General features: G+C 40.9%; 1 protein-coding gene across 7 annotated transcripts in view; it reads left to right on the top strand.

Moving 5' to 3' along the window:
* LOC129708090 (rho GTPase-activating protein 44-like) overlaps positions 1-15,620 on the top strand; it is a 161,627-nt gene that overhangs the window by 116,159 nt on the left and 29,848 nt on the right. For all 7 annotated transcript variants that reach the window (XM_055653643.1, XM_055653642.1, XM_055653641.1 and 4 more), the window contains exons 8-12: positions 2,237-2,305; positions 5,523-5,604; positions 7,792-7,919; positions 9,175-9,286; positions 14,149-14,230. In XM_055653643.1, the coding sequence (XP_055509618.1) occupies positions 2,237-2,305; positions 5,523-5,604; positions 7,792-7,919; positions 9,175-9,286; positions 14,149-14,230 (473 nt within the window). The remainder of the gene's footprint in view (positions 1-2,236; positions 2,306-5,522; positions 5,605-7,791; positions 7,920-9,174; positions 9,287-14,148; positions 14,231-15,620) is intronic.

Below are 15,620 nucleotides of genomic sequence, written 5' to 3'. Positions count from 1 at the left end.
TGATGGCAGATTGAAGATGATGCTGAGTTTTATCATCAATGTCTGCCTCCACCAACAATGATTATTAACGGTGTAGAATTGCAGATTTAAGTGAAAAGCTGAACCCTACAGATACATTATTTAGAGACACAAGAAACTGCAGATACTTAAATCTTGAGCAAAAACAAAGTGCTGGAGGAATTTGGCGGGTCAGGCAGCATCTGTAGAGGGAATGAACGAACAATGTTTGGGTTGGAAGCCTTTATCAGACCGATTAGTCTCACGAAGGGTCCAGACACAAAACGTTGTCCATCCCCTCCACTAATGTTGACTGACCACTTGAGTTCTTCCAGCACTTTGTTTGTTTTGCTCTATAAACAGTTATTTTTTTCACTTGCCAGAGTTATTGCCAATTTAATACAATAGTGCATCATTTATAATTGACCAAGGGCCTCTTCCAAGTTTGGGGGAATTTACTCTGATAATAGTAAAGATTAGAAATGGTAAATATTTTTGTTTGTACCATGTTATGTCCGGTTTGGCTCCTGTACTGTTTTGTGTGTCTTAGCCACAATCAGTCAAGACCCCAGTGCCAACTAAATTTGGATCTTAACTGCTTTATCCTGCATCAATACATTCAATAAATCAATAAACGCCCAAACATCCGATATCTTTTCTAAATAATAATGCCACTCTACAAAAACAGGATTATAGTTTTTCTTTTTGCTCCCAGTTTTCCGACAGACCAGAGAATGAAAATTAGTAGCAATATTACTGTTGCTTCACATAACAGCTGCAACCCCCCAAGAGAGAGTGTATGAAATGTTCAAAATCTCCCAAAAGTGACTATGTCTCACAAGCTTCAATGTGAGTACATAAAACACTGTATATATAATCTGCAAAGGTATGCTGTTGAAATTGTATTTTAATAAATGCTCTAGATTCACTATATCCCCAAGTTAAGCTATTTACTGTATATTAATACAGACTGTTCTTCCAATAGTATTACATTAGAATATAGAACAGAACAGCATAGGAAAAGGTCCTTCAGCCAACAATGTCTGTGCCGAACTTGATGCCAAGACCAACTCTTATCCGCCTGTACAAATCCATATCCATACCATCAGCATCCCATTGATTCAAGTATAGTCCATCTTTATATTGACGATATGTAAGTTGTTCCACTTCATGTGATACAATTGAACGTAGAGAGTAGAACAGTATAGCACTGGAACAGGCCCTTCAGCCCACAGTGTCTGTGCCGGACATGATGCCAAGATAAACTCATCTCATCTGCCTGCATATGATATAGTGGTCCTTTCCTTGCATATCCAAGTGCCGATCGAAAAGTATCTTAATTCTAAAAGTCTCTTAAATGCCACTCTCATATCTGTCTGCACCACCTCCTCAGGCAGCGTGCTCCAGTTACCCACCACTCTCTGTGTAAACAAACGTTTGATGAAAAGCTAGATGAATGTATTATAACATTCACAATCAACCAGGTTTGGGTCACTCAGAGGTGGCAGTAAATGGAAAAAGAGAGCAATGTAACTAACTCTACAAAACTGGAATCTTGCAGAGTTGTTTCACAGAGGGGAATTTAAACAGTGGCATTACCAGTTCAATGAACACAGCCAAAGATGATTATTTTCATAATAACCTTATGGACACGATCTCTCTCTCTCTCTCACACACACACAGCTGTCTTTGTTTCTGTTGCCTGGGGAGTGGGCAACCAGTTGGAAATAATTCACCCAGAACATTTACATTTGGGCACATTTAAGATGGGCGCTCAAAGATATGAAGCAAATACCTCTGATACATCATAACAGCCAGTATGTGCAGGAAAGAGCTGCAGATGCTGGTTTATACCGAAGGTAGACACAGAATGCTGGAGCAACTCCGCGGGTCAGGCAGCATCTCTGGAGAAAAAGAATAACTGACGTTTCGTGTTGGAACTCTTCTTCAGGTCTGTCCCGAAACGTCACCTATTCTATTCCTCCAGAGATGCTGCCTGACCCGCTGAGTTACTCCAGCACTTTGTGTCTATCTTCATCATAATAGTAAACCTGAACTTGGATAGGATAATCAAATATGATCAAACTTGAAGTGACAACGCTATTCATAACATGCACCTCCCCCTAAATTGTTCAAAGTGCAGCACACTTTCATTCCAAAAAAACAAGGCTGATCTAATCTGGAGCATCTTCATTGTTGTGTAATCACTAACATTTTTCCATTTTTTTGTCAAATGCAGGATCAGCTGGCAGCGGACATGTACAGTTTTGTGGCCAAAGAAATAGACTATGCAAATTATTTTCAGACAGTGAGTACAATAGAAATATAAGGATTATTGCAATAAAAAGCAAAATAATAAATGTGAAAGCTTAAAGCAGATCGGAGTCAGTCTCCTCAATGAATTACCAGGCTGGAATGCTCCATATGATTTTTTTAATTATCTCATTAACTTAGTGACCATAATGACACTGCCATTAGAGCACTGGGTATATGAGAACCTGTTGTTGCAAGTTTAAGTGTTTTACTTCTCTTCATTTCTGTGTCCGTTTCTGTGAAGCTACTTTGGTAATGTGGAGTTGTTCATGTGTTCCAATGAATTATTACCTCTGGGTCATCTACCTGGTGCAGCTAAGTAACTCTTCAAAGAGCAAACCCATGTTAGATCAACACAACCTTCTCACCTTGTCTGTGTGTTGCAGCTAGTCCTCTGTGTGTGGAAACGCCTTAAGTGTGTCTTTGGTATTGTGTTAAAATACAGTGGTTTATTGTTCTAGATTAGATAACTTCTGATTATTAGACACTGTCAGGTTAATATTCTAACACAATGCAAGCTCACTAGTTGAATCCAAGTGACAAAGGCCATTGAAGTCATCTTTGCCTAAACATCTAGGAAAAGTCTACAAGAACAACACTCATCTCCTGATAGGCCTCATAGATCTTATCTCTGCTATTCTGCAATAACCACTCAAGACTCCAGAGTGTTTAATTTCCATTTGTACCAAAAACGGAACAATTAAATTCTTAATTGCAGCGTTGTTTCAGGCTTGTAAACACAGCACTCTCAGATAACACAATAACCAAACAATGTTATTGCAAAAAGTCCAAACTTCTCAGCACAACCGAGACAGTTTCATAGTTTAGTTAGTGTTTGTAGTGTTCAAGAGCCTGATAGTTGTTGGGCAGATGTGTTCTTGAACAAATAATTCTACACGCTGATAGATTATGTACAGGGATGGTATATGTTTCTGCATATACATCCATGTTATACTAATAGTTATTAATCTTCAGTTTAATCATTGCATATCAGCAAAGTAAAAAGTATTTTCACCCTTATACCAACCAAAAAGACAGAATGTAACCAAACCACCCACTGTGGTGCAGCGGTAGAGTTGCTGTCTTACAGCGCCAGAGACCCGGGTCTGATCCTGACCACGGGTCGGTGCGGAGTTTGTACGTCCTCCCTGCAACCACCGAGTGCTCTGATTACCTCCCACATTCCAAAGACATGCAGGTTTGTAGGATAATTGTTTTTTGTAAATTGTTCCGAATGGGTGGGATAGGACAAGTGTATGGGGTGATTGTTGGTCGGCACGGATTCAAGGGACCAAAGGGCCCGTTTCCATGCTGTATCTCTAAAGACTAAAGTCTGCAGGTGAGTAGAGGGGACAAGAAATTGCAGATGCAGGAATTGTGAGCAAAACACAAAGTGCTGGAGGGACACAGTGTGCCCGGCAGCATCTGATGAAGGCATGCTGTGACATAGAGTGAAGAAGGATTCTGATGGTCTATGTTGTCTACAGATGCTGCCAGGCCCACTGATTTGCTCTAGCACTTTGTGTTCAGCTAAGTGATCTAAGCATGATAACAAGGCTGGCTTGAATTAATGCTGCATCTTTAAAGTACAGAGGCAAATAAATAAATGATGGGTCTTTGTCCCAAACATTACGGAGGGCACTGTACATGTCCAAAATGGTGCTTTCCACATACCCTTCAAGTCTGAGATATTGGTGATTGCTGTTGATATTCCAACACTGTGTATAGCTTATGCCATAATTCAGCTGGACTTGCCTTATGTTTATCCTTCTGGGATGCAATAGCAGGTCTGCAGAAATACAGATGTCGCAAAAATAAAACAGAGCCAAAAAGCACGAATTTCATGTTTTTAAGTTCAGTTTTACCACCCTCAATGGACTTGAAATCAGAGAATTGCATTTAGCCGACTCGACTACAGGGTACAATGTGTCCTGTTTTATTATTTATGATACAGGAGGATATCATTTTAAAATATGACAATATACTTTGTCCCTCGAATAACACATGGCAACCTGCTTTGACATTGACTTTGTATAAGACAATAACCAACAGGCTTATAGCAATGAGCACACCTGTAAGTTTACCATTTAATGCACACACAGCCAGCCCACAGTTTTCATTGCTCAGGTGCTGAATGACATTTTGTATGAATAGACATAGGGCAGTAGTTGATGGTTGAGGTGTGCAGTCCACTTGTAGGAGCAGTGGCGATGCCAAACTTATAAAAAGCAATTTGTCATGTTACGTTTTGGGAGTAAAATTGTCTATATTGGAGTTATCTTTTTGGAAGTTTTCATTTATTTGAATTGCATCTCAACTTACTGTTCAACGAATTGTAATACTGATTCAGACTCACCCCTCCTGAACATACTAGTTAAAAGTTTCATCAATTTTAATGTATATATTAAGTTGCTTATATTTGAAAATATTTGGTGGTCTTCATATCGAAAAAATAATTGCCTCTGAGGTAAGATTTTTCCAAAAAAAAGCAATATTTCAAATTCCTTTATTGTGTATTGTCTTAAGAACTGTGATTTAAAACTAGTGTTACATTGACTATTTTCTTCCAATGTAGCAAACACTTTGTGATGTATATTTCTGCAAGGCCAATAATTGATACTTCCCAAATTATATATTTAAAAATAAATAGCATCTGCCCTCTTACATTCCAAGAAAAGTTGTAACAGGACCATCTTGGAACGCTGCATCTTAATGCGGTTCTGCTATTCGCTTAGTTCCGCTAACCTTCACATCAAATCTATCTTACCAATTTATGCATATTGAACTGAACAAAAATCTAGTCATCTTGGAGATGTCAAGAAGCCATAGTAATTTGGATGAAAGAATTCCAATACACGTTCATTGAATAAGTCCTTCCTGATTCTAATCAGTAAAAATTACTCACTTAGTGGAAGAATTCATTTTTCATAACTTTTCCTACATTGTCAAATCCCTTAGCATATTTTTAACATTTTAAATAGATCCGTCTTTAATTCTGTGAACTTTGTGACTTAAAACCAAAGTGTACTTTCAGCTGTTAACCTTTCTTAATCATTGATATTTTTGAGCCAGTTCTTTTCAGCTTGAATTCAGCAGATTCCAGCAGAATTCAGTTTTGCTTTGTCGGTTAGTGTGAAATTGGATGAACTCACTTTGGTGAATGATTCATTATGTTCTGTATGTAAATTTATGATGAACTGTGTTTTTCCCAGCTAATAGAAGTGCAAGCTGAGTATCACAAGAAGTCATTAGTGCTGTTACAGAGCATACTGCCTCAAATTAAAGCTCAACAAGGTAAGATCTCTGATCTCCCGGTTGCTAAACACTTCAAGCCCCCTTCCCATTCCTACACAGATCTTTCTGTCCATTGTCAGAGTGAGGCTAAATGCAAATTGGAGGAGCAGCAACATATTTCGCTTGGGCAGCTTACAGCCCAGCGGACTGATTGTTGATTTCTCTAACTTCAGATATTCCCAGCGTTCCCTCTCCCTCTATCCTTCCCTCACCCATTGCACCAGCTTCTCGTTTTCACCCAACAAACAGCTAACAATGGCCTGTTTCCTGTATTATCGTTACCTTTTTGCATTCATTGTTCTTTATATCCCCACATCATCGTCTATATCTCTCGTTTCCCTTATCCTTAACCAGTCCAAAGAAGGGTCTCAACCTGAAACGTCACCCATTCCTTCTCTCCAGAGATGCTGCCTGACCCACTGAGTTACTCCAGCTTTTTGTGTCTGTCTCAAGAAACCACCAAAGTGCTTTTGCTTTTGGTAATAGAGAAAATATTGGAGGCAGTATTGTACCTGTATCCTACTGTGAACACTGGCAACATTATCTTGTCATGAAGCTGTTATAGCAGTAGCAATGAAATAGGTAACTTTATGATATTGTACAAAATGACTTTCTTTGGCAGGTCTAGAATGATTGAAAATTGATAATGATGCATTCGGTTAGCAAGGTTAATATTTGTAGGAAATTAGGATGATCAATCTGTAGATGTTCTTTCTAAAGATGAAGCCCTCATCTTGGGTTTGGTTACTATGGGCTTTCCCGATCTTATTTTGGCCGGCTTAATCCAGTTGGTGAAGCTGCTGCCTTGCAGCGCCGTCGTCCCGGGTTCGATCCTGACCTCAAGTGCTGTCTGTCTGTGTGGAGTGTGTACGTTCTCCCTATAACCACACGAGTTTCCTCCGATTCCTCCTTTTCCCTCCCCAATCCGAAAGAAAGGCGGGTTCGTGAGAAAATCTGCCTCAATAAAATTGTCCCCAGTCTGTAGTGAATAAGTGATTAAAACATAGAACTGGGGTGAACGTGTGATCGATGGTCAGCATGGACTCAGTGGGCTGAAGAACCTACTTCAATGCTGCAATTTTCAATCACTCATTCAATCAACTTGCCTTCAGCGACAATAAAAATGTCATTCCACAGTTAGTCCTCCCTCTAAAACCAAAAACGAGGGAACTATTTTTACAAGGTTCAATTTCATTAGCTTGTTCTCTCCATGTTCAGCATTTGCATTGGTCACCTTAAAATATTATATATAAATTGCTATAATTTTGGAGACTCTGTTATTTTGGTAAACAGGAAGTCGAGCTGGGGCTGTACATCATGAACATGTCTATCTTCTTGCAACAGAGTGGACTTCTGTTTATAAGTGTTGGGCATAACCTTGCACAGTAATATGAAGTCGATGAAACTCAAGAATAAGCCATACCGCACCTTGAATCTTCTGCACCCTTCAAAGGGATCCCACCTGATGGAATTCTTTCACTTTCCCAAATGATCCACATGGCCACAGATTCATTTAACATCCAAAGATGTATTGATAAATCCCACAGTGAAGAACTTCCAAGCTTTACAATTCTCTGCATCAAAATATTCTCCTCATCCCAGCCTTAATGCCTGATTCCTTATCCCGAGACTATTCCCATAGGTTTAGTTTAGTTTAGTTTAGAGATATAGCATGGAAACAGGCCCTTCTGCCCATCGAGTCCACGACAACTATCGACCACCCATCCACACTAGTTCTATGTTACCCCACTTTCTCATCCACTCCTTGCACATTAGGGGCAGTTTGCAGAGGCCAATTAACATATAGACCCGCATCATTAGTCTGGGCAGAAACCGGAGCTCCTGGATGAAACGCACATGATCACAGGGAGAACATGCAAACTCCACACAGACCAGGCGCGAGGTCAGGATTGAATCTGGGTCTCGGGCGCTGTGAGGCAGCAACTGCTCCAGCTTTGCTTCTAGTTTTAGACCAGGCCTTCCCAATTGTTCCTTTTATATAACGCCTTTGTATGTGCTTTCTGTGAAGCTCAAAGCAGGATCAATATTAATTTCAAAGCCTTAACAGCAGTTGTTTTAACTAAAATGAAATTCTAATCTTTTCAGAGTAATTCATTTGTTAATAGGCAATGTGAAAACCTTCTGCTAATGTCTGGAAATATTGACAATTTTTATTTCCTACCACAGAGGCTTGGATAGAAAAGCCATCCTTCGGCAAACCACTGGAAGAACATCTGGCTATAAGTGGACGAGAAATTGCATTTGCTGTCGAGGCCTGTGTGACAATGTTGCTGGAGTGTGGCATGCAGGAAGAGGTATCTATCCTTTCTCTTTCACCCGTCCTATTCAGGGTGGCACAGTTGCCCAGCGGTAGAGTTGCTGCCTTACAGCGCCAGAGACCTGGGTTCGATCCCGACTAAGGGTGCTGTCTCTGTGGAGTTTACCGCTGTGCCACCCTATGCCTAGATAAGAGATGTAGCAGATATTAAACTGATAAGAGCAGATACTACACTTGATCTCAGTCCTGATTTTTGACCTGAACTGTTAAAACCATTTCTCTCGCCATTAATATAACCTGACTGGCTTAGTTTTCTTCTGCTTTTCTCTCAGATTGCTAACAAAATGTTGGAATAAATAATAGTAATTAGTCAGATCAACCTCTGTGACTTTGGCAGTGCAGCAGAAAATAAATAGAATTGGGGTTCTGTAAACAGTTACATTTTTCTGTGCTGTTGCCATGGCAGTAGACTAAAAAATGGGGAAACAGATGGATTTAACAGATGTAGGAACAAGGAACTACAGATGCTGGTTTACCAAGGAAAGACACAAAATGCTGATGTAACTCAGCATGACAGGCAACATCGCTGGTCGGTGTGGACTCGTTAGTCCGAAGGGCCTGTTTCTGCGCTGTATCTCTGAAAAAAACTGCATCTATGGAAATCTAAAAACTAAAAACAGAAAATGCTGGAAATATTCAGCAGGTTAGGACGCATCTGTTGGAAGAGAAACAGAGGTAACGTTTCAGGCCAACCACTGACATGATTGTAACAAGTAGAGATTGTACTAATATAACATTTTAGAATTGCCACTTAACCACCAGTGGTTTGTTTCATATTCCAACACATTGTGTCACTGTAAAGTTTACTTTGCAAGAATATATAGTCACTCTGCCAAGTTATTTATGGACATAGAACAAACAATCCTCTCAATATTTAAGCATGTTGATCGTCATGAAGCCAATTAGCATTGAAATATTGTATCCATATTTTTGAAAGATCTCTTCATGCATGTTAAATAACAGGTTTTAATTGTCCTCTTAAAACAAGTGACTGAAGACCTATCTATTTCCGGCTCATGCTTGGCTAATCACACAGTTCCTTAATATCATTCCCTAGATGTGCTTCTGCTGTGCAGTTTAGGCAAAGTATTACCGCTCAAGTGCTGCTTCTTAAATCAGACATGACAAGGGAACGATTGCCAGAAGTGGCACTTTAAATACTGAAAATGAAATTGTGGTTCTATGTGAATATGAATAGTTGTTTGTGATATTGATGAGAGCTTTTTCTCCAGGGCCTTTTCAGAGTAGCTGCTTCTGCCTCCAAACTGAAGAAGCTGAAGGCTTCACTCGACTGTGGTGTGCTGGATGTGCAAGAATACTCTGTGGATCCTCATGCTGTAGCAGGTACGTTCGTTACTCAACATTAAATGATGTGGTTCTGAAGCCCATGTTAGAAAATAATCCATTCATTGACTGAGATAAAAGTAGTTTCTTCTACAATAATAATCAAGTTATTTTGTCAATGACTTTTGTTCTGGCATCACCTTGATTATATTTGAATCATAGTTCACATGACTAACTATTCACTGACACAAATTAAATTAGATGAACACCTGGCCAATGTCATAACGGAATATAAAACAAGAAGAAAACCAAATCAATATATTTAAATCCTTTGATTCTATCTAATCCTTCTGTGCAATCTTCAAATCCTTTTAACTGAAGATTAGACAATAGACAATAGACAATAGGTGCAGGAGTAGGCCATTCGGCCCCTTGAGCCAGCACCTCCATTCAATGTGATCATGGCTGATCATCCACAATCAGTACCCTGTTCCTGCCTTATCCCCATATCCCCTGACTCCGCTATCTTTAAGACCCCTGTCTAGCTCTCTCTATAAAGTATCCAGAGAACCGACCTCCACCGCCCTCTGAGGCAGAGAATTCCACAGACGGTGAGAAAGTGTTTCCTCATCTCCATTCTAAATGGCTTTCCCCTTATTCTTGAACTGTGACCCCTGGTTCTGCCCTCCCCCAACATCAGGAACATGTTTCCTGCCTCTAGCGTTGTTGGTTAAACCTATATTTCATTTATTTTATCAATTTAATTTGGTAGATCACAGCCTAGTTATTTTAAATATTTTGGTCTGTCGATATATATCACATCAGATTTTAAAGTGAAGTTTCACTTTGCAAAATTATGTTTTATTTTATTATTTTGTTTTATCCTTTCAGGATAACCTTCTGTATTTAGTTTTCAATGGGCATCTACTGTGTATGTAAATTAAATACCCCTCAATAAGCCTTACTTATTAATTACCTGCTTTGTGATATTACATGTGTTTAAGAATGAACTGCAGATGCTGGAAAATCGAAGGTAGACAAAAGTGCTGGAGAAACTCAGCGGGTGCGGCAGCATCTATGGAGCGAAGGAAATAGGCGACATTTCGGGCAGAAGGGTTTCAGCCCAAAACGTTGCCTATTTCCTTTGCTCCATAGATGCTGCCGCACCCGCTGAGTTTCTCCAGCATTTTTGTCTACCTTGTGATATTATTTGTCTGAAGAAGGGTCGTGATCCGAAGAGTCACCTATTCCTTTTCTGCAGAGATGCTGTCTGACCCACTGAGTTACTCCAGCTTTTTGTTTCCATCTATTATGCTGCTAATTTTTTTCCTTGGTTGTTTTGGCCCTTTGTGTCAGATGAACTCCTGAAATCATTCATGGCCCACATTTTGCAGTGAAAGGCCTGGATGGAATGAATGTGGAGAGGATGTTTCCACTAGTGGGAGAGTCTAGGACCAGAGGCCACAGCCACAGAATAAAAGGATGTACCTTTGGAAAGGAGATGAAAGGAATTAATTTTGTCAGAGGGTGGTGAATCCAGGGAATTCATTGCCAGAAACAGCTGTGGTGGCCAAGGTGATGGATATTTTTAAGGCGGAGATTGACAGATTCTTGATTAATAAGGGTATCAGGGGTTATGTGGCGAAGGCAGGAGAATGGGGTTGAGAGAGAAAGATTGATGAGCCATGATTGAATGACGGAGTAGCCTTTTAGGATTGAATGGCCTAATTCTGCACCTAGAACTTATGAACCATCTGATCTCAAAAAAAGCTTTATATATGTGCATTGTATATAGTTCCATCGTACAAATATTTCAAGAGTCAAGTCGAGAGAGTTTTATTGTCATATGTCCTGAAATGGAACAATGAAATTCTTACTTGCAGCAGCACATCTGATATGTAAACATTGTACTCTTTGAAAAATGTTGCCACAGAATTGCAGCATTTTGAAAAAATGTTTGAAATTGTTTTATAAAAATGAATTTGGATATTAGAAACATAGAAACATAGAAACATAGAAATTAGGCCTCAACTACCCTCTGTGGCAGAGAGTTCCAGAGATTCACCACTCTCTGTGTGAAAAAAGTTCTCCTCATCTCGGTTTTAAAGGATTTCCCCCTTATCCTTAAGCTGTGACCCCTTGTCCTGGACTTCCCCAACATCGGAAACAATCTTCCTGCATCTAGCCTGTCCAACCCCTTAAGAATTTTGTAAGTTTCTATAAGATCCCCTCTCAATCTCCTAAACTCTAGAGAGTATAAACCAAGTCTATCCAGTCTTTCTTCATAAGACAGTCCTGACATCCCAGGAATCAGTCTGGTGAACCTTCTCTGCACTCCCTCTATGGCAATAATGTCCTTCCTCAGATTTGGAGACCAAAACTGCACGCAATACTCCAGGTGTGGTCTCACCAAGACCCTATACAACTGCAGTAGAACCTCCCTGCTCCTATACTCAAATCCTCTTGCTATGAAAGCCAATATTTCTCTGCGTATTTATATGTGAACGTCCCAATTTTTTTAACAAAAAAAATAACTATGGCTTGCTGTCTCTTGCCCTGCCCCTCCCCCTCACGACATCACAGTGGCTATCTCCCCTCTACTCTTTTGGTTCAAATCTCATCCTGAAACGTCAACTATACATTTCGCTCCACAGATGCTGCCTGGCCCGCTGAGTATTTCCTGCAGTTTGTTTTTTGCTGGTGTGATATTCTTTACAATGTTAAATACAAGTTGTTTTAGGGCAGTTTCCTTTGTTTTAGGATGTAGTACTTTATCGATACAGAGACAATCGCAAGATTGTAATCCTGTTACTGATGTCCATCCACGATACAGACATTCACAAAGTGAGATGACTCCTTATCACCATCATAAGCACAGCTGCATAACAGTTAAAATCTAAAATAAGAAATGGATGTGAAATGCTACTAAGAGCATTTAAATACATTTTTAAAATAACAATTAAGTAACACTATCTTCATGTAAGGTGTGTGCAGCGGAAACAAAACTTCTGTTAAAAATGGCCATCATTGGCATCAAAGGTGATGGGGAGAAGGGAGGAGAGCAGGAGAATGGGGTTCAGAGGGAAACATTGATCAGCCATGATTGATTGGCGGAGCAAACTCCATGGGCCGAATGATCTAATTTTGTTCCTGTGTCTTACGGTCTTTTTGGTGAGAAAAAGGTTAATTAGAAATGGTTCTGGTTTGTGGTCTGGAAAAAGTAATTAAAATAACTGGATGCCAACAATCTCTTTCTCCTGTTGCAACATCAGTCCACAGTGGAAGAGGGAGATTCATACTAAAGGTTCACTGGGTCTTTGTTGCATTCTTTATTTGAGGACAACTGCAAACAATACTTTGCTGTTAACTACAAATGGCAGGTGTTTATTTATCTTTTTTTCCAACTCGGTAACCACAATGTGATTCGAGTTTCTTTAAACTCTTGGTTGTGCTGCTGTGAGCAAAGCAATACTGATAGCCGTTAGCAACTAGGGCGAGGGAAATAGTCCATCAAACCCTTTGCAAGAATCCCTCTGGGAACTGGGCGTAGAAAATAGAGTCATTGCGGGAACATTTTTGCAAGCAACATGACTAAGATCTTCACTGCATATTTTAATGCTGTTGACACTCATGCACTTTATCAGGCCTTGGGCATAAAGTCTTTGAGAAAAATAAACTCAGTCCTGACTTTGGTGTCTCTGCTCATCCACCCCTATCGTCTACATGGCAGTTTCTCCCCCCAAAAAATGCAGCGTTGCTAATTTTACTCTTGCAGATGTCCTTAAACGCTGAAAAACCATTAGGACTCAAGCTATTTTTAATCACGCCTTTGAGTTTTGGAAGGTTAGGGCCAGTCTGACTCTGAGCGTTTTATATATGCAGCAGTCGTCAGCCATTTATAGCATCTGGCTTCCATCAACCCAAACCCCTTCTGCCAAGAACACGAAGTTCACAAGCTCAAACTGCATACTCACTCATATTCTTGGCATTTCTATCTTGTTTCCCACAGTATTTGAATAATCCTGGATTATTCCAGACCTTCTGCAGTCTAAGAGAGTTTCCATCGAACCAAATGCAGGAATTGCAGCAATCAGTGATTGCTCTAATGCAGGCACCAGCAGCTACAGAGGAATGATTTCCATGCCATTGTCATGGGATGGTATTGAGTAACGAATCCCTGGAGACCAGAAACACACACGAAACAGAACCGCTGCCTCACAGAGTCGTAGACCAAGGTTCAATCCTGACCTTGGGTGCTTTCTGTGTGGAGTTTGTACGTTCTCCCTGTGATCTTGTGGGTTTCCTCCGGGTGTTCCAGTTTCCTCCCACATCCCCAACTCGTGTGGGTTTGTAGGTTAATTGGCAGCTGTAAAATATACCCATGGAGTGTAGGGAGTGGATGCGAAAGTGGGAGAATGTAGAACTGGTATGAACATATCAGCATGGACTCGGTGGGCTGAAGGGCCTGTTTCTACACTATGTCTATTAAAAATTGGAGTAAAAAACAATTGACATTAACAGCATTTGGTGCCCAGAGCACAGAGCTGAAATCCATAAATTCCAGATTAAACAGTGAGTATTACAGGCATGGAGGACTTATGATGGGATCCAGTTAACCAGCTAAACTAAATCCCGTCCTCTGTTAGATTTGACGAAAAACTATCGCGAAAGTAGGAATAAGGACTTTCTTTGTTATTTACGGCAAAGTTATGCAGGGTAGAGGCAAAATGAGTCCCATCATACTTCCTGCTATCTGGAGCCTGGAATCAACTGCGGAGCAGTGTAGGACCTCAATAAGGGGTTCTATAATCTGTACCATATTGACGAAGATATTTAGCTTCTCCAGGATAATTAAATGGCATTTACAATAATCCTATTACTGCATTGACTAAATTAATAATACATATATTTTCTATTTGTAGGAGCTCTTAAATCATATCTCCGCGAGCTACCCGAACCTTTGATGACATTTGAATTGTATGATGAATGGATACAGGCATCGAAGTATGTATTTTTTAATCAGTTCTTTCAGTTTCATCTGTCCCCATTAATGAAGCAGTGAGCAGCCTCTCTGGAGCAAAAGGAACCTCCAGTTCTCAACCCTCCACTTCCAGTCTGAAGAAGGGTCTCGACCTGAAATGCCACCTATCCATGTCCTACAGTGATGCTGCCTGACCTGCTGATTTACTCCAGCACTTTGTGTATCTGAAGACAATTATGTGGTAAAGCATTGATTTTGCTGAAGTATTCAATGAGACGCTACCAATATTTTTGAGTTCAGTGTTTGGTTAAATAAATACAGAAACATTTCTTTGACAAATATATATCAACGCATTGATGTAGCTTAAACATTGAAGAAGACAGTGAGGTTTCCAGAAGGGAATGCTTCTGTTTGAGGAGGTCAACAAGCCACGTTTCAATAATGGAGGAGCTAACCTTTTTTATTTTGAATTTTATTCTGGGGGACGTAATAACAGTGGTAACTTAATGATAAAATACTGCACGGTCCATTGAACAGGCAAATAGGTCTGTATCACCCTTACTCTTCATAGAATTTCCACATAGCTTTTGAGTTGATGGCATTAGGTACTCTTCACAAAACAGCCATCTTCCAACATAAAGAAGAATGTGCAAACTGTCCACTGAATCTTCTCTAGCATGTCAGGAATAAATTGTTGCTTGTCAATAAAATTGGAAGGTTCAAGTTCCCTCGCAAGCAGACAAATCGTGGTCATACAGTGTAGAAACAGGTCCTTCGGCCCAACATGCCCCATCCGACCAACGTGCCCACTCCGACCACCATGCCCCATGCCCCCTCCGACCAACATGCCCACTCCGACCAACGTGCCCCATCCGACCAACATGCCCCCTCCGACCAACATGCCCCATCCGACCAACATGCCCCATCCGACCAACATGCCCCATCCGACCAACATGCCCCCTCCGACCAACATGCCCCATCTGACCAACATGCCCCATCCGACCAACATGCCCCATCTGCATTACATGCCCCATCCGACCAACATGCCCCATCTGACCAACATGTCCACCTCCGACCAACATGCCCCATCCGACCAACATGCCCCATCCGACCAACATGCCCCATCCGACCAACATGCCCCATCCGACCAACATGCCCCATCCGACCAACATGCCCCATCCGACCAACATGCCCCATCCGACCAACATGCCCACATCCGACCAACATGCCCACTCCGACCAACATGCCCCCTCCGACCAACATGCCCCCTCCGACCAACATGCCCCCTCCGACCAACATGCCCCCTCCGACCAACATGCCCCCTCCGACCAACATGCCCCCATCCGACCAACATGCCCCCATCCGACCAACATGCCCCCTCCGACCAACATGCCCCCTCCGACCAACATGCCC

Source organism: Leucoraja erinacea, chromosome 23, assembly GCF_028641065.1.
Source record: "Leucoraja erinacea ecotype New England chromosome 23, Leri_hhj_1, whole genome shotgun sequence".
Classification (NCBI taxonomy): Eukaryota; Metazoa; Chordata; class Chondrichthyes; order Rajiformes; family Rajidae; genus Leucoraja; species Leucoraja erinaceus.
The sequence above is the reverse complement of the archived record's forward strand: the minus strand, read 5'-3'. Positions and strand labels throughout refer to the sequence as shown.